The 26,417-nt window shown below is 48.4% G+C and overlaps 1 protein-coding gene and 1 pseudogene across 1 annotated transcript; both read left to right on the top strand.

Moving 5' to 3' along the window:
* The first annotated feature begins 19,742 nt into the window (after window positions 1–19,742).
* Window positions 19,743–21,294, top strand: LOC129639561 (EKC/KEOPS complex subunit LAGE3-like). The gene is made up of 3 exons (XM_055564703.1): window positions 19,743–20,094; window positions 20,424–20,552; window positions 20,732–21,294. Exons 1-3 carry the CDS (start codon window positions 19,826–19,828, stop codon window positions 20,853–20,855), a joined length of 522 nt encoding a protein of 173 aa, XP_055420678.1. The 5' UTR covers window positions 19,743–19,825; the 3' UTR covers window positions 20,856–21,294.
* Window positions 21,295–21,495: 201 nt separating this feature from the next.
* On the top strand, window positions 21,496–24,075 carry LOC129639554 (putative RNA-binding protein 15B; annotated as a pseudogene).
* Window positions 24,076–26,417: the final 2,342 nt, after the last annotated feature.

Here is a 26,417-nt window from a genome sequence, read left to right as displayed (position 1 = left end):
CTAAAAGCACTGAGAGAGCTGACAAGTGTACTGACTGGTAGAAAACAGGCACCCTCTCAATCTTTTTATGCTGCAGTTAAATTCAAGCCTCATCGGTTGCCAAACACAGGCTTCTGACTCTGAAGAAGTGAAAGGATTCAGCAGTACTTTCCTAAGGGAATGGAAAAGGACAATTTTTTTTCTTGGTAAGTTTCTGGGCCTTTTTGTATATAGTCCAAACATGAGGCTGGCAATGCTGCCCCTGAAACGTCATTCAGACCTTGCTGGTGGGATCACCTGGGTGGTACCAGGTGTGTGAGGTGTGCAGGGTCCTCTCTGAAGGGACGCTGAGGCCTCTAACACCAACCCAGACACGCCAGCTCAGCCCCATTGGACATGTCCCCTCTGATTCCCAGGGTGACAGGTCTTAGAACTTTCTTCTTCTCCAAGGTAATGAGATAAACAGCCAGCCTTCTCTTCAGCCACTAGGGGCTCATTATCTGGTCTGTAGATTATCCGCAGTCTTTGAAGCTCTTCTTTTCTCTGGCTGTTCACTTCCTAGCCTGTTACTGCTCATCAGCATCGCAGGGGGTCAGAGTCCGGCTCAGAAGCCCACCATCCTCAGCACTGATGCTCAGAAATGTCTGCCGCAGTTCTGCTGGGACCAGCTTGTGCTATCCTGTTAGGTGTTTAAGGCTGACTTCTGCAACCTGTGGAGCTCTCATCAGTGATCTTTTCTATTATTTACACACCAAGACAGTAAAAGATAAATGGACCCAGCATCAAACCAGAAAATTCACAAGAAAGATGCCATGGGTACTAATTTATGGAAAATAATCAATCAACTACTAAATACATATTAATTTATCAACTATGGTATATAATCAGAGAAGGCAATGTCACCCCACTCCAGTATACTTGCCTGGAAAATCCCATGGACGGAGGAGCCTGGTGGGCCGCAGTCCATGGGGTCGCTAAGAGTTAGACACAACTGAGCGACTTCACTTTCACTTTTCACTTTCATACACTGGAGGAGGAAATGGCAACCCACTCCAGTTTTCTTGCCTGGAGAATCCCAGGGACGGGAGAGCCTGGTGGGCTGCCATCTATGGGGTCGCACAGAGTTGGACACGACTGAAGCGACTTAGCAGTAGCAGCAGCATGGTATATAGTTAAATGCATGCTGATTTATTGAATTATATTAGCAAAGATTTTTGAAAATTCATAGACTCAACAATATTTTTAATGATAAAGCCTGCTGCTTTATGCAGTAAATATATGACTGATTAAGCACACAGTAAACAATTTGTAAATATGTATCAAGAGCCTTAAAAAAGAGCCTTAAAAAAATCAATTGTTAAAAAAAAAAAGTTCATTGTTTTGACTCAGTAATTCCTCATTAGGAATATTCTAGGCCTAAAGATATTCCACTGTATCAATTGTAATACTATGTTCTGTGCTGTGCTTAGTCATTCAGTTGTGTCTGACTCTTTGTGACACCATGGACTGTAGCCCACCAGGATCCTCTGTCCACGGGATTCTCCAGGCAAGAGTAATGGAGTGGGTAGCCTATTCCTTCTTTAGGGCATCTTCCCAACCCAGGGACTGAACCAGGGTCTCCTGCATTGCAGGCAGATTCTTTACCAGCTGAGCTACCAGGGAAGCCCCAGTGTAATACTATATATATATATATATATATATATATATATATATATATATTATAAATAGTCTAGATGTCCACAGGGAAATGACTTAATTTTTGTAAATCCATTCTATGAACTGTTATGTAACTATTAAAATTATGTTTAGAACAAGTATTTAATTGAATCATACTAGGCACAAGCTTAGATATATAAAACTAACTCTTACAACTATAAAATAATAATAATTATTATAACTATATTATTATTACAACTATAAGGTTTCTACTCTGGGAAACAAGATTAAGAGAACACATTAAAATATTAATAGTAACTGCCTATGGATACTGGATCTACTGGTCCTTTTATAAGACTTTTTTCCCCTGCTTTCCATATTTTTTACTTTCTATATTTTGTATTATTTTTTCAGTAGGGAAATAAATAATAAAAATTAATCAACTACCTAAAATGATCTGGACACCAGTCCCGGGAAGTGGGGATAAAACAATGAATATGAAGCATCCTAACTTCCATGGGGTGTCACGTGGTTGTTGTTCCGACTCTGCAACCCCATGGACTGCAGCAACCCAGGCTTCCCTGTCCTTCACCATCTCCCAGAGCTTGCTCAAACTCATGTCCATGGAGTTGGTGATGCTATCTAATCATCTCATTCTATGCATTATATGTGATGGGAAAGGATCTGGAAACAAGCATTCAGCACATGAGGTGGGTACCAGAAGATATGGGGGAGTAGGGGGGAGCCAGTGGGGCATAGAATCCTAGCTTGGGGTCCAAGGACCCCAGAGAGGACTCCTGTTCACCTCAACACTCACTGTGTCTTTCATGGCTGCTTGTCTGAAAACAGTCCCTGTGTCAATGGACAACTCACACTACAGTCAACAAGCATTCCAGAGACAGAGAGGACACAGTGAGCCCTCATGCCCTGGGCATGGACTTTGCCATCCAGGACCAGGGTGAACTTGGTGCCTGTGTCACTACTGCCCGAGAGACCTCAGTGTGTTCCCACTCCCACAGCGGGCCGGGTCATCCTGACTGCAGGTTCTATCCTTCGATGACCAGGGCTGAGGCTGGAGGGGCCAGACGGGCGGCCCTGAGTCTGTGCTGGGAAGTCCTGCCCACCCATCATGGTGGGCGCACGACAGCTAGCTCCTGTGCAGACTCTGACCATCGGAGGCCATGGGCATCTCTTCAGGTACCTGGCTGGGGGAAGGCTGAGCCAGGGCACCAAGCTTGGTGGAGGGCACCAAGCTTCCAGGGGGCACATGGAGATGTTTGGGGGAGGGGGTGAGGGGGTAGTTACATCTCTCAAGGCAGGCAGCCTGGACTCAGAGCTGCTCCGCCACCCACCTGGCACTCAGCCTCGGGTGACCCGCCAGATGTCCCCAGACTTTCTCGCCCATCAGATGACCTTGGGTGCCTGTGCAGAGCACCTGGCAGGGTCCTCGGCTCACGGTGGACGGCCGTGTTCACATCCCCTCTGGTTCCTAAATACTGGGCTCTGAAGCCCTCGGTGGGGCTGCTCATTCCAGCACCATGTGAGACCCAGTGACCAGAGCAGGACGGGGACCTTCTGGAAGCCAGCACCATGTCCCATGCCCTCTCCCCCACTCAGGGCAGGGCTCTGTTGACCTGATGGAGCCCTCAGGCCTGCCTAGGCCCTTCCCCCTCCCCCTGCCCCCCATAGTCTCCCCACAGCTCTTTCAGGAAACAAATACCACTGTGGAGTCACAAAGACTTTCAATTACATCCTCCTGTAAGCCATGGGCAGGCACGGCTTCCATCCCCAGTTGGAGGAAGATGAGACACAGAGAGGTGAAGCAATCTGCCCGACATGAAAGGTGGCGGTGGCCAAGCTGAGGTCCGGCCCAGGCTGTGACTCCAGGATCCAACTCTGTGCCCCCTCTATTCACGGGGCAATCCTCTGTAATTGGTGTTAAAGTCGTGTGTGTAGGTGCTCATCCACCAGGGCCACACGTCTCAGGGTCAGTGGCATAGAGCCAGGCTGATGACCTCATTCCCAGAGACACCCCATCCACTCAGCGCCCCACTAATAACACCCTGTGTCAGGCCACTACTGCTTCCTCCTCACTAAGGTCTGTCTCAGCGGCTCGGGCTGCCATAACAGAACAGCACAGATGGGGCCACTTAAACAGAAAGCATGTATAGCTTACAGTTCTGGGGGCTGGAAGTCCAAAATCAGGCTGCTGCCGGGGTTGGGTTCTAATGAAAACCTCCCTCTTAGTTCACAGACAGTGCCCCGGGCTGTGTCCTCACATGGCAGAGACAGATCTCTCATGTGTCTTCTTATAAAGGCACTGATCCCACTCGTGAGGGCTCCACCCTCATGACCTAATCACCCCAATGCCTGCTGCCCCTCTTGACACCATCCCACTGGAGATAAGGGTTTCCATGCATTAATTTTGGGGGCACAAACATTCAGCCCATAGCAGAGCCTTCCAGTCCTGCTGTGCAAAGCCCAAGCCTGTTCTGCCTCTTTCAGGAAGCCTTCCATGACTACCTCCATCTCCCTCCCTCTAATGCATGAGCACCAATCACCATTATGTGATAAAGTGCATCATTTAATCTCTGAACTGCAGCGATCACCAAGCACAGTTCCCTGTCTTAAAAAAACAGGGGAGTTAAGACTCTAGCTTCTCAAAGTCTGTAATAACTTTCCTAGATTATGTCATGTGTATGCATCTTGTCCAAATATTAATCTCCTTCAGGCGACACTTTTTCCTTTATCTCATACAAACACTGGCACAGCTCTGGGAAAACACAGGGCTTATGCTTTTGGGTCTGAGCCATCAGAGTTCTCTGCTCCTGGCCTGGGGTCCCATCAGCCCCCTCAGCTACTGGTAAGCAAGCAGCAAGCTCTGCACCAGGACTTGAGCCTCACACAACCTCAATTAATCCCCTAATGGAACATCAGCATCTCAGGACCACAGCGCCACATGCGGGGGAGGGCGGGGGAATGGTGGTGTCTGCCCCCCATCTCTGTCACTCACCAGCCATAGATTCAGGGCGCATTTTAATGACAAAACAGAAGCTGTCTTTTGAAATGTCTCAGGCGGCAAATCTCACTTTTCCAGGCACACTGGGAACAGGTGGGGAACAGGCGAATTATTACTAACTGACCTGATTGGTGAGGTGAGGTCACTGGACAAGATCATGTGCAGGCAGATGTGTGGGGAAAGGTAGGAAGAGATGAGCTGGGGGCTGAGGAGGAGAGGGTGTTTTACGAACACCCCCCAGGGGTTGTGAGCAGGTAGGTCAGCCGCCTGTGCATCTGGGACTGTCCTGTGTTAACACTGAACACTCAGAAAAACTGGGGTGGCCTGTCACCCTGGTTCAGGTGACTCATAAATGGTGGGGAGGGCTCAGCTGGTCTTTATTATCTGTATCATGGGTTGAAAATTCCCTGGACAATCAATGAGAAAAATTAAGAAAATAAAACCCAAAGTCCCACATCTTCCTATATGGTTATACACATCCACACATGAACCTTCACGTGTGTCTGTGTCCACCTATTGCAATGACACCAGGGAGGGTGTTTTAGGGCGTCTCTAAGAGACAGGTTCAGTCCCTGGGTTGGGAAGATCCCTTGGAGGAGGGCATGGCAGCCCACTCCAGTATCCTTGCCTGGAGAATCCCATGGACAGAGGAGGCTGGCAGGCTACATACAGTCCACAGGGTCACAAGGAGTCAGACATGACTGAAGTGACTTCAGACACATGCTCTGTTCCTGCTCGACTCAGTCAGAACCTTCCAGGGCCTCCTAAACCCACCAGGAGCCACAGGACCATGACATGGCATCTGACAGGAGCTGAGCCTGAAGCTGAAGGTGGGGAAGGGTGGTAGAGAGGCTCTGGCTCTCTGATATCACAAGGCAGGTCTGGCACCCAAGGACACACTTGTCTTAAAGACAGATGTGGTGGAAATGGCTTTGGGAGCCCAGCCTAATAAGGCACTTGGTGCTCTGCCTGGTTCTGAAGGGGCCGCACCAGCTAGGGCATCCTACCCGTCTGTGGAGGCTGGCTCTGCTGAACCAGGACATGGTTGAGCCCAGCGGGGAGCGTGTGGTGGGACAGTTTAATATGCAGCCAGTCTTGTGTGCTGAACTTGGTAATTAGCACTTCTGGAAAATCAGTGCACTCTAAAACGTTAGCAAAATGAAATTGTTAATTAATAAAGCAAAATTTCAATGTCCTTAGAATTTCAGGAGACATTTAAGCTGCAAACTCTCACTTGGAATTATGGAAATGTGACTTGGAGAAGACTTAAAGGAACCATCATCAGACGGGTCCTCCCTGAGGGTGCTCCACACTTGCTTTCCTTTAATGGGAACCAGGGCACCATCGTAACCACAAGGGGACCAGGGGACCGCTGTGCAGACAGCCCCTGACTCATGATGCTGTGACTGTAGTAGAAGCTGTACTTGGAAGTTTGAAATCTGCTCTTTTCTGGGCATTGCTGTGTGGTCTGATTCTCGTGATGCTGGGCAGGGCAACTCCCAGTCAGCCTCCTGACCACAGGGGAAACCACAATACACTGACAACCACTCTGGACCCAGACGGCCATTCTGCTTTTTACCTTCAATACACTGTCCAGTAAATTACATGAGATATCCAACACTTGATTATAAAACAGGCTTTGTGCTAGAGGATTTTTCCCAAACCACCAAAGGCAGTTCCAAACGAGGAAGGGAAGCAGTGGTCATCCCCTAACCTGGACCACAACAGGAGCTGTCATTTAGTGCCTGCTGCACGGGGGAGCCTGGTGGGCTGCCGTCTATGGGATCACACAGAGTCAGACATGACTGAAGTGACTTAGCAGCAGCAGCAGCACACTCTATGTGGATTTTACTACTATGTGATTTGAGCATCTAGATTACCCCAGGTTCTCCCAATAAACATGCAAACTTGGCATCTTAACCACCCTCATTTTATGGATGAGGAAACTGACTCAGAAGGCTCAAAGTCAAAAAAGCTAATAGGGTCGCCTGGCTCCAAAGTCTACATTTTTCCATTTTGTAATTTTCTCATCATTTGAGCAAAAATTATTTCTTTGGGTCAGATTCAAGATACTATTAGGTTTCTCCTTCCACATCAGTGGCCAAGAAAGGGAACTAACATTGGCCATATCAAAGAAGGCTGCTTATGAGTTGTTCCAATAAACTTCATGGCATGCCTGAAGGTCTTTCTACCCTGTTTACAGATGAGGAAACTGAGGCTCTGAGGAGTCTTTAAAGTCCTACAGTCCTATGAGTGGCAGGGCTGGGTTTCAATCCAGCTCAGCTGTTATTGTTATTGAGTTGCTAAGTCGTGTCTGACTTTTTTTGCGACTCCATGGACTGCAGCATGCCAGGCTTCCCTGTCCTTCAGTCTCCTGGAGTTTGTCCAAGTTCACGTTAATCCAGTTCAGGCTGCTTCTAAACTCTATTCTTTCCACCAGGGGAGTGCTTCCCAAAGTTTGGTTCACCATTAACCGCCTCCGTGATTTTGGATTTTGATTTGAGTAGTACTTAGTACTATTATTTGGGGCTTCCCAGGTGGCTCAGTGGTAAAGAATCGGCCTGCCAACCAGGAGATGTGGATTTGATCCCTGGGTCAGGAAGATTCCCCTGGAGGAGGAAACAGCAACCCACTCTAGTATTCTTGCCTGGAGAATTCCTTGGACAGAGAAGCCTGATGGGCTACAGTCCATGGGGTCACAAAGATTCAGACATGACTGAGAAACTCTGAACAGTACTATTATTTACCAGTTATTTTTCAATCATTTCCCTTTCAATGTAAGCAAGTTTCATTTAAAAGGGATATTTTGCCTCACTAGTGTGAAGGGAACACCAGTATTCTCAGTAGTGAAGAGGTGATAGGCATAAACAAACACTAACAAAACCAAACATTATTTCTAATTCTGTCCAGGTCTACCTAAAGACCTGTTTGTTTAAGATCTACTTAAAGGTCTCTTGGTTAAAAAGCAGTGTTAGCAGGCATCAGGGCCTGTCAAAGACTTTCTCCTGATCTATATGCCAAAGTCTGGAAGAGAATTGAAAATGGAATAATTTCCTTGCTATGTACTGCCACCTTCCTTAGCTCTCCACATTGCACCTACAGTCCAGCCCCAGACCATCCACTGTACACTCGCTTCTGTTCCATAACATTAAGGAACTCCACCTAGGAGTGTGGAGGAAAACAACCTTCAGAAAATATCTGGGTTGCATAAAAACATTTTAAAGCTGCTTCTCATGGGTTGTTTCTGCCTAAGATGGTGTATTAGGAAGTAGAACTCAGAAAGATGCTCCTGGCTTTACCAGCCTTGTGTAAATAAATACCGGCCTATTTGTTTCATATGAACAGGATGGTGGAGCCATCAGGGAACACATAGCAGCTGGTGGGCCTTAAGGCTGTGGGATTCCTGGCAAATGGAAGGCGATCAAACACTGTTGATAGAACAGGGCTTACAGCCATTATCATGAGAGAAAAGAGGTCAGAGAAAATGAAACCAGGGTTTTTTTTTTTCCTGTCCTCGACATTTTCACTTATCGTAGATCAGTAAACATGAGAATACAGGCAGCTGTAAGGGGGAGTCACCAAGTGGGCTGTCTGTAAGGGAAGTGCTGGAGCTGTTGGGGAAAAACCAGCCCCTTCTGGTGCCTTGGGATGGGGGACGGGCCCGGCAGAAGTAACTGGTCCTGGTGGACTGGACCATTTCTCCTCTCCCCTTAGGCTGAGATGGATGCATGTGGAAAGAGCACAGCAGATCCATGGACACAGTTCACTTTTCCTTGCTATTCACAATGGAGAAGCTACTGAAAGTCATGTCAGGTCTTGGAGGAGGCCCCACCCAGGGTATGAGGATTTATCTACAACACTGCTCACTGTTCAGGGAAGTTCTACTGCTGTGTAGATCTGTACTCTTTCCAGCCAGAACGCAATGTAGGGAGGGTGGTCCCTTCTGGACGGAGTGGCAATAACCTAATAGTCTGAGCTCACAGATGCTTTTAAAAGACTTCTAAGCTTCACATGTTCATTTTGGGCTTCACAGGTGCTGCAGTGGTAAAGAATCTGCCTGCCAATGTAGAAGGTGCAAGAGATGTGGGTTCGATCCCTGGGTGAGGAAGAGTCCCTGGAGTAGGAAGTGGAAACCCACTCCAGTATTCCTGTGTGGAAAATTCCATGGACAGCAGAGCCTGGTGGGCTACAGTCCATGGGGTCACAAAGAGCTGGACACAACCAAGCACACAAACACATGACATGTTCTTTTTGATGGGAATCTCAATAATATTTTTAATATAAATTTATTTATTTTCATTGGAGGCTAATTACTTTACAATATTGTATTGGTTTTGCCATACATTGACATGAATGTACATGTGTTCCCCATCCTGAACCCCCCGCCCACCTCCCTCTCCATCCCATCCCTCTGGGTCATCCCAGTGCATCAGCCCCGAGCACCCTGTCTCATGCATCGAACCTAGACTGGCGATTCATTTCACATATGATAATATACATGTTGCAATGCCATTCTCCCAAATCATCCCACCCTCTCCCTCTCCCACAGAGTCCAAAGACTGTTCTATACATCTGTGTCTCCTTTGCTGTCTCCCATACAGGGTTATCATTACCGTCTTTCTAAATTCCATATATGTTAGTATACTGTATTGGTGGTTTTCTTCTGGCTTACTTCACTCTGTATAATAGGCTCCAGTTTCATCCACCTCATTAGAACTGATTCAAATGTATTCTTTTTAATGGCAGAGTAATATTCCACTGTGTATATGTACCACTATTTCTTATCCATTCATTTGTTGATGGACATCTAGGTTGCTTCCATGTCCTGGCTATTATAAACAGTGCTGCGATCAACATTTGGGTACATGTGTCTCTTTCAATTCTGGTTTCCTTGGTGTGTATGCCCAGCAGTGGGATTGCTGGGTCATATGGCAGTTCTTTTTTTTTTTTTTTTTTACATGATATTTTACATGTTTTAATGCCATTCTCCCAAATCTTCCCACCCTCTCCCTCTCTCTCAGAGTCCATAAGACTGTTCTATACATCAGTGTCTCTTTTGCTGTCTCGTACACAAGTTTATTGTTACCATCTTTCTAAATTCCATATATATGCGTTAGTATACTGTATTGGTGTTTTTCTTTCTGGCTTACTTCACTCTGTATAATAGGCTCCAGTTTCATCCACCTCATTAGAACTGATTCAAATGTATTCTTTTTAATGGCTGAATAATACTCCATTGTGTATATGTACCATAGCTTTCTTATCCATTCATCTGCTGATGGACATCTAGGTTGCTTCCATGTCCTGGCTATTATAAACAGTGCTGCGATGAACATTGGGGTACACGTGTCTCTTTCCCTTCTGGTTTCCTCAGTGTGTATGCCCAGCAGTGGGATTGCTGGATCATAAGGCAGGTCTATTTCCAGCTTTTTAAGGAATCTCCACGCTGTTCTCCATAGTGGCTGTACTAGTTTGCATTCCCACCAACAGTGTAAGAGGGTTCCCTTTTCTCCACACCCTCTCCAGCATTTATTGCTTGTAGACTTTTGGATAGCAGCCATTCTGACTGGTGTGAAATGGTACCTCATTGTGGTTTTGATTTGCATTTCTCTTATAATGAGTGATGTTGAGCATCTTTTCATGTGTTTGTTAGCCATCTGTATGTCTTCTTTGGAGAAATGTCTGTTTAGATCTTTGGTCCACTTTTTGATTGGGTTGTTTATTTTTCTGGAATTGAGCTGCAGGAGTTCCTTGTATATTTTTGAGATTAATTTTTTGTCAGATGCTTCATTTGCTATTATTTCCTCCCATTCTGAAGGCTGTCTTTCCACCATGCTTATACTTTCCTTTGTTGTGCAAAAGCTTTTAATTTTAATTAGGTCCCATTTGTTTTTGTTTTGTTTTGTTTTTTGCTTTTATTTCCAATATTCTGGGAGGTGGGTCATACAGGATCCTGCTGTGGTTTATGTCAGAGAGTGTTTTGCCTATGTTTTCCTCAAAGAGTTTAAAAGTTTCTGGTCTTAACGTTTAGATCTTTAATCCATTTTGAGTTTATCTTTGTGTATGGTGTTAGAAAGTGTTCTAGTTTCATTCTTTTACAAATGGTTGACCAGTTTTCCCAGCACCACCTGTCTTTAGAGATTGTATTTTCTCCATTGTATATTCTTGCCTTCTTTGTCAAAGATAAGGTGTCCATTGCTGCTAAGTCACTTCAGTTGTGTCCAGCTCTGTGCGATCCCATAGATGGCAGCCCACCAGGCTCCCCCGTCCCTGGGATTCTCCAGGCAAGAACACTGGAATGGGCTGCCATTTCCTTCTCCAATGCATGAAAGTGAAAAGTGAAAGTGAAGTTGCTCAGTCGTGTTCGACTCTTCGTGACCCCATGAACTGCAGCCCACCAGGTTCCTCCATCCTTGGGACTTTCTAGGCAAGAGTACTGGAGTGGGTTGCCATTGCCTTCTCCAAAGGTGTCCATAGGTGTGTGGATTTATCTCTGGGCTTTCTATTTTGTTCCACTGATGTATATTTCTGTCTTTGTGCCAGTACCATACTGTATTGATGACTGTGGCTTTGTAGTAGAGCCTGAAGTCAGACAGGTTGATTCTTCCAGTTCCATTCTTCTTTCTCAAGATTTCATTGGCTATTTGAGGTTTTTTGTACTTCCATACAAATTGTGAAATTATTTGTTCTAGTTATGTGAAAAATACCGTTGGTAGTTTGATAGGGATTGAATTGAATCTATAGATTGCTTTGGGTAGTATCCTCATTTTCACTATATTGTTTCTTCCAATCCATGAACACGGTATATTTATCCATCTATTTTTGTCCTCTTTGATTTCTTTCACCAGTGTTTTATACTTTTCTATAGAAAACTACAAAGGACTATAAGTCTTTTGTTTCTTTAGGTAGATATATCTAAGTATTTTATTCTTTTCATTGCAATGGTGAATGGAATTGTTTCCTAGTTTTGGAAAGTTGTACTTTTTTCAACTAAGCAGAAAACTAACAAGGAAACACAAACTTTCAATGATACAACAGACCAGTTAGACCTAATTGATATCTACAGGACATTTCACCCCAAAACAATGAATTTCACCTTTTTCTCAAGCACACACGGAACCTTCTCCAGGATAGATCACATCCTGGGCCATAAATCTAGGCTTGGTAAATTCAAAAAAATTGAAATCATTCCAAGCATCTTTTCTGACCACAATGCAGTAAGATTAGATGTCAATTACAGGCAAAAAACTATTAAAAATCCCAACATATGGAGGCTGAACAACACACTGCTGAATAACCAGCAAATCACAGAGAAAATCAAAAAAGAAATCTAAATATGCATAGAAACGAATGCAAATGAAAACACAACAACCCAAAGCCTATGGGACACTGTAGGGGCAGTACTAATGGGAAGGTTCATAGCAATACAGGCTTACTTAAAGAAACAAGAAAAAAGTCAAATAAATAACCAAACTCTACACCTAAAGCAACTTGAAAAGGAATAAATTATGAACCCAGGGTTAGTAGAAGGAAATAAGTCTTTAAAATTAGGGCAGAAATAAATGCAAAAGAGACCATAGCAAAAATAAACAAAACCAAAAGCTGGTTATTTGAGAAGATAGATAAAATTGAGAAACCAAGGCCAGACTCATCAAGAAACAAAGGGAGAAGAATCAAAACAACAAAATTAGAAATGAAAATGGAGAGATCACAACACAGAAATACAAAGGATCATAAGAGACTACTATCAGAAACTATATGCAAATAAAATGGACAACTTGGAAGAAATGGACAAATTCTTAGAAAAGTACAACTTTCCAAACTGAACCAGGAAGAAATAGAAAATATTAATAGACCCATCACAAGCACAGAAATTGAAACTGTAATCACAAATCTTCCAGCAAACAAAAGCCCAGGTCCAGACGGCTCCACAGCTGAATTCTACCAAAAGTTTAAAAAACTAACACCTATCCTATTCAAACTCTTTCAGAAAATTGCAGAGGAAGGTAAACTTCCAAACTCATTCTATGAGGCCACCATCACCCTAATACCAAAACCTCACAAAGATGCCACCAAAAAAGAAAACTACAGGCCAATATCACTGATGAACATAGATTCAAAAATCCTTAACAAAATTCTAGCAAACAGAATCCAGCAACATATTAAAAAGATCATACATCATGACCGAGTGGGCTTTATCCAGGATGCAAGGATTTTTTAATATCCGCAAATCAATCAATGTAATACACCAGATTAACAAATTGAAACATAAAAACCATATGATTATCTCAATAGATGCAGAGAAAGCCTCTGACAAAATTCAGCATCCATTTATGGTAAAAACCCTCCAGAAAGCAAGACTAGAAGGAACATACCTCAACATAATAAAAGCTATATATGACAAACCCACAGCAAACATTATCCTCAATGGTGAAAAATTGAAATCATTTCCCCTAAAGTCAAGAACAAGACAAGGGTGCCCACTCTCAACACTACTATTCAACATAGTTTTGGAAGTTTTGGCCACAGCAATCAGAGAAGAAAAAGAAATAAAAGGAATCCAGATTGGAAAAGAAGAAGGAAAACTCTCACTGTTTGCAGATGACATGATCCTCTACATAAAGAACCCTAAAGACTCCACCAGAAAATTACTAGAGCTAATCAATGAATATAGTAAAGTTGCAGGATATTAAAATGACACACAGAAATCACTTACATTCTTCTACACTTATAATGAGAAAACAGAAAGAGAAATTAAGGAAACAATTCCATTCACCATTGCAATGAAAACAATAAAAGACTTATGAATAAATCTACCTAAAGAAACAAAAGACCTATATATAGAAAACCATAAAACACTGATGAAAGTAATCAAAGAGGACACAAATAGATGGAGAAAGATACCATGTTCGTGGATCAGAAGAGACAATAGAGTGAAAATGATATAGTACCGAAAGCAATCTATAGATTCAACGTAATCTCTAAAAAGCTACCAAAGGTATTTTTCAGAGAACTATAACAAATAATTTCACAATTTGTATGGAAATTCCAAAAAAAACCTCGAATAGCCAAAGGAATCTTGAGAAAGAAAAATGGAACTGGAGGAATCAACCTGCCTGACTTCAGACTATACTACAAAGCCACAGTCATCAAGACAGTATGGTACTGGCACAAAGACAGAAATATAGATCAATGGAACAAAATAGAAAGCCCATAGATAAACCCACACACCTATGGACACCTTGTCTTTGACAAAGGAAGCAAGAATACACAATGGAGAAAAGACAATCTCTTTAACAAGTGGTGCTGGGAAACCTGTCAACCACTTACAAAAGAATGAAACTAGAACACTTTCTAACACTATACACAAAAATAAACTCAAAATGGATTAAAGATCTAAACGTAAGACCAGAAACTATAAAACTCCTAGAGGAAGACAGGCAAAACACTGTCTGAAATAAATCACAGCAGGATCCTTTATGACCCACTCCCAAGAGCAATAGAAATGAAAGCAAAAATAAACAAATGGGACCTAAGTAAACTTAAAAGCTTTTGCACAACGAAGGAAACTATAAGCAAGGTGAAAAGACAGCCTTCAGAATGGGAAAAATAATAGCAAACAAAGCAACTGACAAAGAATTAATCTCAAAAATATACAAACAGCTCATGCAGCTCAATCCCAGAAGAATAAGTGACCCAATAAAAAATGGGCCAAAGAACTAAACAGACATTTTTCCAAAGAAGATATAGAGATGGCTAGCAAACACATGTAAAGATGCTCAACATCACTCATTATCAGAGAAATACAAATCAAAACCACAATGAGGTACCATCTCATGCCAGTCAGAATGGCTGCTATCAAAAAAGCTTCAGACAGTAAATGCTGTAGAAGGTGCAGAGAAAAGGGAACCCTCCTACACTGTTGGTGGGAATACAAACTAATACAGCCACTATGTAGAATGGTGTGGAGATTCCTTAAAAAAACTGGAAATAGAACTGCCATATGACCCAGCAATCCCACTGCTGGGCATACACATTTGAGGAAACCAGAATTGAAAGAGACATGTGTACCCCAATGTTCATCGCAGCACTGTTTATAATAGCTAGGACATGCAAGCAACCTGGATATCAGTCGGCAGATGAATGGATAAGAAAGCTGTGGTACATATACACAATGGAATATGACTCAGCTATTAAAATGAATGCATTTGAATCAGTTTGAATGAGGTGGATGAAGCTGGAGCCTATTATACAGAGTGAAGTAAGCCAGAAAGAAAAACACCAATACAGTCTATTAATGCATATACATGGAATTTATAAAGATGGGAATGATGACCCTATATGTGAGACAGCAAAAGAGACCCAGAGATAAAGAACAGACTTTTGGACTCTGTGGGAGAAGGCGAGGGTGGAATGATTTGAGAGAATAGCATTGAAACATGTATATTACCACATGTGAAATAGATCGCCAGTCCAGGTTCGATGCATGAAACAGGGCACTCAGGGCCAGTGCACTGGGATGACCCTGAAAGATGGGATGGGGAGGGAAGTGGGAGGGGGATTCAGGATGGGGGACACATGTACACCCATGGCTGATTCATGTCAATGTATGGCAAAAAGCACTACAATGTTGTAAAGTAATTAGCCTCCAATTAAAATAAATTTTAAAAAAAAGAAAAGCAAGAAAAAAATTTTGCCAATTTAGATGAAATTAAGAAATTCCTTGAATGACACAAATTCTCAAAACTAATTCAAGAAGAAAGTGAAAACTCTAAATATCCCTAAATCTATCAAAGATATGGAAAAAAATCTATCAAAGATATGGAATAAATCTATCAAAGATATGGAACAGAAAACTCCAGGCCCATGTGACTTAACTAGTGAATGTTATGAAATATGTAAAGGAGAAATATCACCAATCCCATACAAATTCTTTCAGAAAGTAGAGGACGGGAAACACTTCTCAAATCATTTTATGAGGTCAGCTTTACAAAATACCAGAACCAGATGAAGACTGCAAGAAAAGAAAACCATAGACCAATATTCTTCATTAAGTTAAGCACAAAAAATGAAATGTTAGAAAATTTAATCCAGCAATATATAAAGCATTATGACCAAATGAGATCTATTTCAAGAATGAAAGATTGGTTATGCATTAAAAGATCATCAACCAGTGTTATTCATCATATTAAGAAAACACAGGAGAAAAACTATATGATCATGTCCATAGGTGCCATAAAAGCATTTGACAATATTCAACAACCACTATGATAAAAACTGTCAGAAAACTAGGACTACAAACAGATTTTCTTAATCTGATCAAGGTAAACCAAAAAAGTCCTGCAGCTAACATGATAATGGAGGAAAATATAATCCCTTCACTGGGGGTCGGGGAAGGCTGCTGGCCTTGGATTCAGAGGGCCGTGGAGAGGCCTATCCAGCCAGAGGGTGGGGATCAAGCAGCCTGATTGAAGTACCTGTCCCCTCCTCGGGCAGTGGCCCTGATCTAGTCACTTCCCGTGGAACCAGTGGTTCCACCTCCCATGGAGTGTTGCCCCAGCCCCGTCATCAACCCTGGCTATACTGTGGGTTGATTTGACCCCCTTCCAGACCAGAAGTAGACCAACACCCAGCAGGCCAGCAGACACAGGATCACCTCCCAGTTGAGGGCCCCAGCACCTCCAGCCCTCCGGAGAGCCACAAGACTTTGATCCTGGAGAGGGAAAGCCCATGAGTTTTGTGCCAGAAGAGGCCAAGGGACTGGGAGTGTGATGGGGGACATTGCCTTTCCCGCAGCCCTTGAGTGCAGCTGGTCCAGCCGGTGCTTCTGGGGGGCCTGTTGTAAGTTCCCAGCCTGGAGTCCCTGTAGTCTGTGTGCCTGGAGCCCCAGGTGGCCCTGTCCCATTGCCGTCCCCAGTGAGTTCAACAGCAGTCCCAGCTTCCCTCCCCAGGCAGGCAAGCACAACACACTCCACATTCCTATTCTCTAGACTCCAGGACCGGGTCCCCATGCACCAGCATGCGAAGGCCACACACATGAACACAAGCACACACAGATGCCAATATCCATGTGCATGCACCTGACCACATGCTCTCTCTCACACACACACATGTGAATGCCCATTTGCAAGCACCTCCACAAACACACATGCACACACCTATGTGCATGCACATCTGAACACCCATTTTCTCACACACACATACACGCACATGGACTAGCACCTGTGCACAGGCACTCTCTCTCTCGGGCACACACAGACACAGACACACACATCAGATGCCCATGTGCATGCACCTGCCCACACGCACATGGACACATGTGCACACACATGCACACACACGTGAGCTATGTGCGGGACACCAGAAGGACAGACCACGTCTGACCCAGGGATGCCCAACTCCCCTCCAGAAGTTGATGACAAGGACCTGCGCTCAGCAGGATGCTCACCTGTGAGCATGGCCAGGTTGGCAGCAGTGCAGTCTTGGAGGTGCACAGCGACTGGGGCTCACTTGGGGTTTGCAGGCTTGGACTGTAAACAGGCACGTGCCCTGAGGAGAGGGGTAGGGTCTGTTTGAGCAAGCGCACTGAGGAGCTGCAGACACACTAAAGGGTGGAGCGCCACCCAGAGGCCTCCTGGCTAAGCCATTTACCAGGTTTCCGGGCCTGAGGCAGGGCTGACTTAGAGGGACCAGACCACGTGAGTGTGTCTGTGCAGGCTCATTGCTGCGACACACTGTGCAAACGGGTAAAGCTTCTGCAGAGAGCGCCTATTGCCCGAGAGCCTGCAGCCACTGTGGGAGCCAATGGTTGGTGGGAACCAATCGTGAGGCAGGACTAGGGTGTGTTTGTGCAGGCGCTATGCAGATGCTGAGTTGCAGGTCGCACTACAGGGCTGGGTTCTATAGGGAGGGTTCAGTCTTTCCCGACACACAGGGAGGGGGAGAGGGGCACATGGTGGAGGAGCCACGAGGGCAGCCGATGAAGATGCAGGTGCCTTAGCATATGTCAGCCAAAGTGTGCCCAGTGGTGATGGTGGTGGCGATGGCCCTGGCAACCCAGCTGGCCCTGGTGACTCCGTCAGTCCTACAGTCCCTGGCAACCCCGGCAACCTGGGTGATCCCAGAGACCCCAGTGCTGCAGGAAAGTCATGAGGCACAGCTGGTGACATTCTGCAGATCCTGGGGTCACTCCACGCACCAGGGTGTGGAAGAGACACTGCACCTGGAGCCGGAGTTCTGAGTGACTGACTCCTTCAGTTGTGTCCTATTCCAGGAGCCTCAGTCACAAGGGTCAGGGTGTGGGCTAGGGTTGGTTTGGGGGATTGCAGGTGGCAGGGCCTAAAGTGTAGGAGGAGGGTACTCTGAGGGGCTGGAGGGTATGGGTTAGAGTTGGTCTGGCTGCCAGGGGATGGTGGTAAAGAAAAGCAACCTGAAGGGATCCAGAGGGTCGGGACGGTGCTATCCAAGGTGTCCGGTGGCAGCCTTGTGGGAGACAGTGGGTCACCATGAGCAGGGAGCCTGACGGACAAGCAAAATGAGAAATGTGGATGGTGCCTTAACCATATCTCCACCAGCAGGCTCACCGTACCTTTCACATCGCTCACTCAGACAAAAATCGCCCGCAACTTACTGTCTCAAAGTACTCAACTGTGAGCGCCAGTTCAGAAGGAGCTCAATGTTAATGGCTGCCTGTTGGTTCTGTCAGTTCTAAAGGGGGCCGGGGCCGGGCTGGGGAGAGGGTGGTGGGCAGTGGCCAGGGCCAGTCTCGGCCCAGGAGGAGCCATAATGGAGGGTTAAGCCTAAAGGAGAAGTGTGGTGCCCTGGGCTTGTCAGTGTGTGGGGATGGAGGAAGGACATGCTTCTCTTCCTCCTTCTCATCAGGAGCCTGAATTTCATTTTCCCTCCCTTTTAGCCAATTGAGTGCTGAAGACCATGTCATGCTCCAGACGTCCATTGCCCTCTGTCTGCAGAAGATTTCCCTGGTGATGCATACCTGGCAGCACTATGTGCCCCCCCCTTTTTTTTTTACTAAGCCTCTGCATGAAAGTCAGGGTTAAATCTAGCATATGTGCCCTAGCCTCAAGTGTCCTTCCCGAGGGCACTGATTTCTGCAGTAGATGGATCGGGCTTCATCTTGTGCCTGTGCTTCTGCTTGGGAGGCTCAAGGTCCACATAGTTTGGTGATTGTTAACTGCAGAAAATAAAACTGAGATACTGTGCTGTCTCTGACTTTAGTTTTAGCTTCTGCACTTCCTAATACTGTATTTGTCTTCTGGTTGAAGGGGAGGTTCTGAGATCCAGATATTCAAGCAGTAACATTAGTGAAGACAATGTAAGAAGTGGGAGAACAAGACAGTAGTGTACTGCCTTTCAGTATCAATTTTGGAGTATTTTCCCATTTTACGAAGTGAAGTGTAAGTCACTCAGTCACGTCTGACTCTTTGCAACCCCATGGACTACACAGTCCATGGAATTCTCTAGGCCAGAATACTGGAGTGGGTAGCCTTTCCCTTCTCGAGAGGATCTTCCCAACCCAGAGATCGAAGCGAGGTCTCCCGCATTGCGGGTGGATTCTTTACCAGCTGAGCCACAAAAGAGGCCTGGGCCATGGCAATACTGTATGAAAACTGACGTGATGGACTAACACATGAAAGCGCCTGAACTAACGCATGAACCACAGTAAGTGCTAGAGATCACTATGGTCAAAGAGCACAGGTATGATGTGGAGTGGGCAGAGACGGGACACTGGTGGGTCGTGTGGCTTGGCCCCTTGCCCTCGACTCCCACCTTACTCCAGTGAGACCCTTCTGCAGTATACGTTGGAGAAATCAAAGTTGCCTTGTGGAACTAGCTTTAGGCCTTGAGACGAAAGTCGGCATTTGTGTCTCAGTGGCGTCTCTGTGGACACTTGGCGAGGTCCATTCCACGCCATCTGAGCCAGCACTGGAGGGGCCCGTGTGCGCAGGCGCATAAGGGGGCACCTGAAAGGAACGTGGCATTGTGAGGGAGCTGAGTCCCCCCAGCGTCACGGGGTCTCCATAGCAGCCCGTGGGTGGATGGGGTGTGTGCGCAGGCGCAATTTTCACGTCCTTGCGCAGAAGGGGAGGGACTTCGTGAGGGGCCCGGTCTCTCCGCCCCTTATTTGCGGTCTGAGGGAGACGCGCGGCAGCCATGCAGGCGTCGGGTGGTGGCGCCGGTGGTGCAGAGGGCCGAGATGACCAGCAGAGCTCCAGAATACCTGCTTGCCAGAGTGGTTCAGGCAGTGCTGACGGTGAGGCTGTTCGCCGAGCCCCAGAAGGCCGGGGTGGGCCTGGCAGAGGAAGAGCGGTGTTGGAAGCTGCTGTAGTGCGTCCCCGGGGTGAGCGGGCACCAGGTGACGTAGGATCTGCTGGAGATGTAGCACCCTTGGCTGTAAGACCTAGACGTGGAGAGGTGGTGCTGTATCCTTTTCATGGAGCCTCCCTGGGCACGGTCAGTGGTATGGTGGTGGGAAACATGCCGGCAGCCTGAGGAAGGGATAGAAGGGAGCACGGGGGCTATCCGGGGCAGCGGGACTGGGCAGCCTGGAGGGAAAGGAGGTTGTCAAGGCCTGAGGAGCCTGGAGGGTGGGGAAGATGGACCCAAGGGTTACGGAGGCACCTGAGGGTAGTCTCAGGTTGTGGTCGGGAGCATGGGCATTCTGGGGTAAAAATGGGCCTCTGAGGTGTGAGGAAGCCCGAGATAGCAGCAAATTCTGTAATGGATGGTGCCTTAACCGTGTCTCTCTCAGCACACTCAGAGTGCCTTTCCAGTCACCCCTGGAGGCAGACATGGCTCGCAGATCTCTGCTCCCAGATGTCCAACGCCACCAAGGATTGATTCGGAAGGAATTTGCAGTGAATGGCAGTGACCTGCTTGTGTCAGTTCCAGACGAGTTTGCCTTGGGGAGTGGGGGGTGGCAGGTGCTGTGGTCTGAGCTCCCTCTTGAGCATGCTGTGATGGAGACACTGAGGGGCTTGGTATAAGGAGGGGGGCTGGTACCCTGGACCTACAGGAGCAATCTTCCCTTTGACCTGATTTTCTTTTCCCTGCTTTTAGTAGATGGACTGCTGACGACCTGGCTTTCATCCGACTGTCCGTGAACCAGTTCCTCGATCAGCTTTCCGTGGTGATTCGGAACATTCGGCGCCTTGGGCACCCACCTCGCCAAAGCCGAAGCTGAGGAAAGGGGCTGAGGCCTAACCTTGTGTCCCCTAGTCGGCAGGGCATAGGGAATTCAACCTAAGAGTCATTGCCACTTTGTTATTTGAGTGTAAGTTTTAGCCTGTACTGGCCTTTGGTCTCTTTCAGTTCACTTGCTTTGTTTCCCTGCTGCTTGAGAAGTGGGATGCTTCAGTGTTTATTACAGCAGAAAAGAAAACTAAGTCACTTTTTGTGCCCTAGTTTCCTTTCAGCTAATGCGCTTCTGGATTTTAAAAACACTTTTTATCTTTGTTCTCGTGTTAGAGGGAAGGTTCTGAAATTCAGATATTTGAATTCAGTTACAAGGGAATTGAAAACAATTTCGGACAATGAAAACCAAGCCCGATGTTCAGCACTAAATACTGTCAACATTTAAGAATATTTTCTGGTTGTACTTGCACATTAAACGTATAACAGCATGTGATGTAGAACTTATCAAGTTTAAATTTTTTCCTGAACTTTTTTCATTTAATATACTAGCTTTTCCACTTTCTTAAATCTCTTAAGAAATGTGTTATTGTCCAAGATGGCGGCGTCCGGGGCGCCGCCTCCTCGGCCGCCGCCGCCGCCGCCGCTGCGAGGGGCCTGCGGGCCGCCCACCCGCCAGCCGCGCCGGCGCCATGAAGAGGCAGAGCGAGTGAGACTCCAGCCCGAGCGAGCGCGGCTCGTCATCGTCAGCCAAACAGCCGCGGGAGCGCGAACGGGAGGCGGAGGCGGGCGGAGGGGGCGGGCGGCGCACAAGGCCTCGGGCGGCGCCAAGCACCCCGTTCCAACGCGGGCTCGCGACAAACCTCGCGGTAGCGGGGGCAGCTGCGGTGGGCATCGCGACGGCCGAGGCGCCGGGGACGCGAATCACCGTGCGAGCAGCGGCCGCTCATCGGGCTCGGGCGCCGGCGGCGGGGGACGCGGCGGCAAGGCCTCAGGGGACCCAGGCGCTTCGGGCGCGTCGTCCCGCGCATCTCCACTACCGCCACCTCCGCCGCCGCCCGGGGCTTAGCCCACGGGTCCCGGCTCCTCAGCGGCTGCACCCGAGTACAAGACGCTGCTCATTAGCAGCCTGAGCCCCGCTCTGCCTGCCGAGCACCTCGAAGATCGGCTCTTCCACCAGTTCAAGAGCTTCGGCGAGATCAGCCTGCGCCTGTAGCACACGCCTGAGCTGGGCCGCGTGGCCTACGTGAACTTCCGGCACCCGCAGGACTCACGTGAGGCCCGCCAGCACGCCCTGGCCCGCCAGCTACTGCTCTACGACCGTCCGCTCAAGGTGGAGCCCGTGTACCTGCGAGGCGGCGGCGGCGGCGGCGGGAGCAGTAGGCCAAGCAGCAGCAGCAGCGCCGCCGCCTCCACTCCGCCCCCGGGCCCGCCAGTGCCCGCCGACCCGCTCGGCTACCTCCCGCTGCACGGCGGCTACCAGTACAAGCAGCATTCGCTGTCCCCGGTTGCCGCCCCTCCGCTGCGGGAGCCCCGCGCCCGCCACGCTGCTGCAGCCTTTGTCCCGGGAGCGGGGCATGGACTACTACGGGCTGTACAACGACCACGGGCCACCCTACGGCTACCCGGCCGTGTGCGAGGAGGACCTGATGCCCGAGGACGACCAGCGGGCCACGCGCAACCTCTTCATTGGGAATTGGGACCACAGCATGTCGGAGGTGGAGCTGTGACAGGCTTTCGAGAAGTACGGCATCATTGAGGAGGTGGTCATCAAGAGACCCGCCCGTGGGCAGGGCGGTGCGTATGCCTTCCTCAAGTTCCAGAACCTAGACATGGCCCATCGGGCCAAGGTGGGCATGTCGGGTCAGGTGATAGGCCACAATCCCATTAAGACAGGGTACGGCAAGGCCAACCCCACTACGCGTCTCTGGGTGGGTGGCTTGGGACCTAACACCTCACTGGCGGCTCTGGCCCAGGAGTTGGACCGTTTGGGGAGCATTCAGACCATTGATCATGTCAAGGGAGATAGCTTTGCCTACATCCAGTACGAGAGCTTGGACGCAGCCCAGGCCGCCTGTGCTAAAATGAGGGGCTTTCCCTTGGGGGGTCCGGACCGCAGGCTGTGCGTGGATTTTGCCAAAGCAGAGGAGACTCGGTATCCCCAGCAGTACCAGCCCTCCCCCCTCCCTGTGCACTATGAGCTACTCCCCGACGGGTATACCCGGCACCGGAACCTGGATGCCGACCTGCGGGTGCGGGACAGGACCCCTCCACACCTCCGCGGAAACAGCCTCGAGGGCTACAGCCACTCAGTGCGCAGCCGGAGTGGTGAGCGCTGGGGAGGAGATGGGGACCGGGGCCTGCCCAAGGCCTGGGAGGACAGGCGGAAGCGCCGGAGCCTCTCCAGTGATCGCGGAAGGGCCACCCACTCCCCTTACGAGGAACGGAGCAGGACCAAGGGTGGTGGGCAGCCTGCGGACCGAGGCTCTGACCGCACCCTGGAGCGTAGCCGCAAGGAAAACCATTCCAGTGAAGGGACCAAGGAGTCCGGCAGCAACTCCCTCAACAGCAGCCGACACGGGGCGGAGGAGCAGAGCCACCACCACCACCACAAGGCTCCCGACTCTTCCCACGGGAAGAAGACCCGAGAGAGCGAGCGCAATCATCGGACTGAGGCCGAGCCCAAGCCTCTGAAAGAGCCAAAACACGAGACCAAAAAGCTCAAGAATCTTTCAGAGTATGCCCAGACGCTGCAGCTGGGTTGGAACAGACTTCTGGTGTTGAAAAACAGCTGCTTCCCGACATCTATGCACATCCTAGAGGGGGACCAGGGCGTGATCAGCAGTCTCCTCAAAGACCATACTTCTGGGAGTAAGCTGACCCAGCTGAAGATTGCCCAGCGCCTTCGCCTGGACCAACCCAAGCTCGATGAGGTCCCACGACGCATCAAGCAGGGGAGCCCCAATGGCTACGCAGTGCTCCTGGCCACCCAGGCGACCCCCAGTGGGCCTGGCTCTGAGGGGATGCCTACGGTGGAGCCTGGCCTACAGAGGCGGCTTCTCAGGAACCTGGTCTCCTACTTGAAACAGAAGCAGGCTGCAGGGGTGATCAGCCTGCCAGTGGGTGGATCCAAGGGCAGAGACAGCACAGGCATGCTCTATGCCTTCCCGCCCTGTGACTTCTCACAGCAGTACCTCCAGTCAGCGCTGAGGACATTGGGCAAGCTAGAGGAGGAACACATGGTGATAGTTATAGTAAGAGACACAGCCTAGCCCAAGCCTGGCTTTTCCAGCCTGTTTGTCACTAAAGCAATTATTTTAAAATCTGACCACTGCTGCCCTGCACCCCCGGCCCATCCTACACCCTTGATTTGAATTCTCTGCTGGGTTACTCCATTTCATTTGGTAGGGGACCAAAGTCCTATCTCCCCACCAAAAACTAAGTTCTTAGGTTTGGGTTGGTTTTTGTTTGTTTTTTGTTTTTTGTGTTTTTTTTGTTTTTTGTTTTTTGTGGTTTTTTTTTACCATGATAAGGGACTCCTGTCATGTCGGCTTCTAGTGTATGAAATACTGACTGCTGTGTTCTGTATTTTTTTATTTTTTGACTAACTGTGTGGAAAATTGTCAGTAAAGCCTTTGTCAGAGGATGGATTTAAAAAAAAAAAGAAAAGAAATGTGTTATTGAATAGATATAAGATGCATTATAATGTAATTATTGGGACTTCCCAGGCAGCCCAGTGGATAAGACTTGCACTTCCAGTGTAGGAGCTGCAGGTTCAATCCCTGGCAGCAGAACTAAGATCCCACATGTCATGTGGCGTGGCCAAAAAATTAAGATTGGGTCTTTAAATTAAAAAAATAATAATAATAATGTAATTATGGAGCATTTGTTTCCACTTTTTACATTACTATGGTTAATGATTTAGTGGAATTTATAAATCTTTCCATTAATAGTTATTTCCTTAAAGTATTAATATATTCCAAGAATTAGAAATACTGACCTAAATGTTTACTTCTTTTGTTTAAATTAATTTATCTTTTAAATTGGAGGCTAATTACAATATCATAGTGGTTTTTGCCATACATTGACATGTCCAGGCTCCCCACTGGGGTCCTCTTGGCCACAGAGCAGGGCACAGACACAGGCAGTAGACCAGGTCTTTGCACACCCTAAAACTGACTGGGAGCCAGAATCAACAGAAACTGGGAGGGTAGGAAGGTGGGACAGGGATGCCCCACACACAGGAAATGGTCAGCCACTGCTGGTGCCTCTTCCCCTCCAGTGGGGGTAGGGGTGGGGGAAGGCTGCTGGCCTTGGATTTGGAGGGCTGAGAGGACTCTCCGGCCAGGGGGTGGGGCTCAGGGGCCGGATTGAAGTATAATCCCTGATGCAGTCACCTCCCGTGGCACCAGTGGTCTGGCAGATGCACCCCACACCCAGGCAGTGCTACCCCAGCCCAGTGGTCTCCCCCGGCTGTATCTTGCCTGTTGACCCCCCGTTGTAGACAGAAGTAGACCAGCAGGCTATCAGATACAAGGTCACCTCCCAGTTGAGGTCCCCTGGCACCTCCACCCCTCCAGACAGCCTCAAGACACTGTTCCTGGGGAGGGAAAGGCCATGAGAGTTGTGCCAGCAGAGAGCAAGAGACTGCGGGTGTCCAGGGCAACACGGCCCTTCTCTCTGCCCTTGAGTCTAGCTGGCTCATCCAGTGCTTCTAAGGAGCCCAGGGCACGCCCACAGCCTGGAGTCCCTGCAGTCTGTGTGCCTGGACCCCCAGGCGGCCCTGCCCCATGCCTTCCGCAGTGGGCCCAACAGTAGTCCCTGCTTCCCTCCCCAGGTGGGCAGGAACAGCCCACTCCACATCCCTGGTCTCGCACCCCCACGTGCATGCACCTGCACATGCCCACATGCACAGACAAGGATGCAGACTTGCGCTATGTGTGGAAGACCAATGGGATCCCCCAGGCCTGGTCCTGGTGCTTAACTCCCTTCCAGAAGCTGAAGTCAGCAGGAGGGTCACATATGAACATGGCAGCAGAGGTCTAAGGGGAAGGGGCTCACTTGGTGTTTCCACGTTTGGCAGGAAACACTGACGTGCTCATAACCACCTAAGAGGGACATCCTGGGACTGGCGTCAGGGCCTGAGTGCGCAGGCGTTCTCGGCGCCCATAGTGACGTCACCCGCCCAGGGGCATGGTTTCCTTTGGGTGCCTCAGCCCCTCAGACAGTCCGGCTGGCCTTGGTGTGCTGAACTGCAGCGTGAGTGGTTCTGGAGGCCGCAGACCAGGTGCCTACGAAGGTGGCGTGGCAGGAGGTGCTGAAGACCAAGGAGGTCTGGATGGAGCTGGTGACCCAAATGGCCTTGAAGGGCACCAGGGCCTCGGAGGCATGGGAGAGGCAGGTGCAGGCACGGCTGGAGCCCCAGAGCCGGCACATGTACCTCACACTCCAGGACCTGGCGGAGATGCCTTGCCAGGCTTGGGCAGACAGGCCTTGGCAGGGCCTGGTGGACATGCCATGCCTTGGCCAGCCCCCACCAGGGCTGGGTGGCAACACTGTCCCAGGACCAGGTGGACATGTGGCGCCAGGGCCTGGTGGTACGCCACCCCGGGCC

The sequence above is a fragment of the Bubalus kerabau genome, chromosome X (genome assembly GCF_029407905.1).
Source record: "Bubalus kerabau isolate K-KA32 ecotype Philippines breed swamp buffalo chromosome X, PCC_UOA_SB_1v2, whole genome shotgun sequence".
Taxonomy (NCBI): Eukaryota; Metazoa; Chordata; class Mammalia; order Artiodactyla; family Bovidae; genus Bubalus; species Bubalus kerabau.
This window is presented reverse-complemented; position numbering and strand designations above follow the sequence as displayed.

Excerpts from the sequence above, each read along its gene's own strand:
- LOC129639561 (XM_055564703.1), top strand. The coding sequence starts at position 19,826 with ATGCAGGCGTCGGGTGGTGGCGCCGGTGGTGCAGAGGGCCGAGATGAC. Across the intron at positions 20,095-20,423 it reads AGACGTGGAGAGGTGGTGCT|CACACTCAGAGTGCCTTTCC; the intron begins GTATCCTTTTCA and ends TGTCTCTCTCAG. Across the intron at positions 20,553-20,731 it reads AATGGCAGTGACCTGCTTGT|TAGATGGACTGCTGACGACC; the intron begins GTCAGTTCCAGA and ends CCCTGCTTTTAG.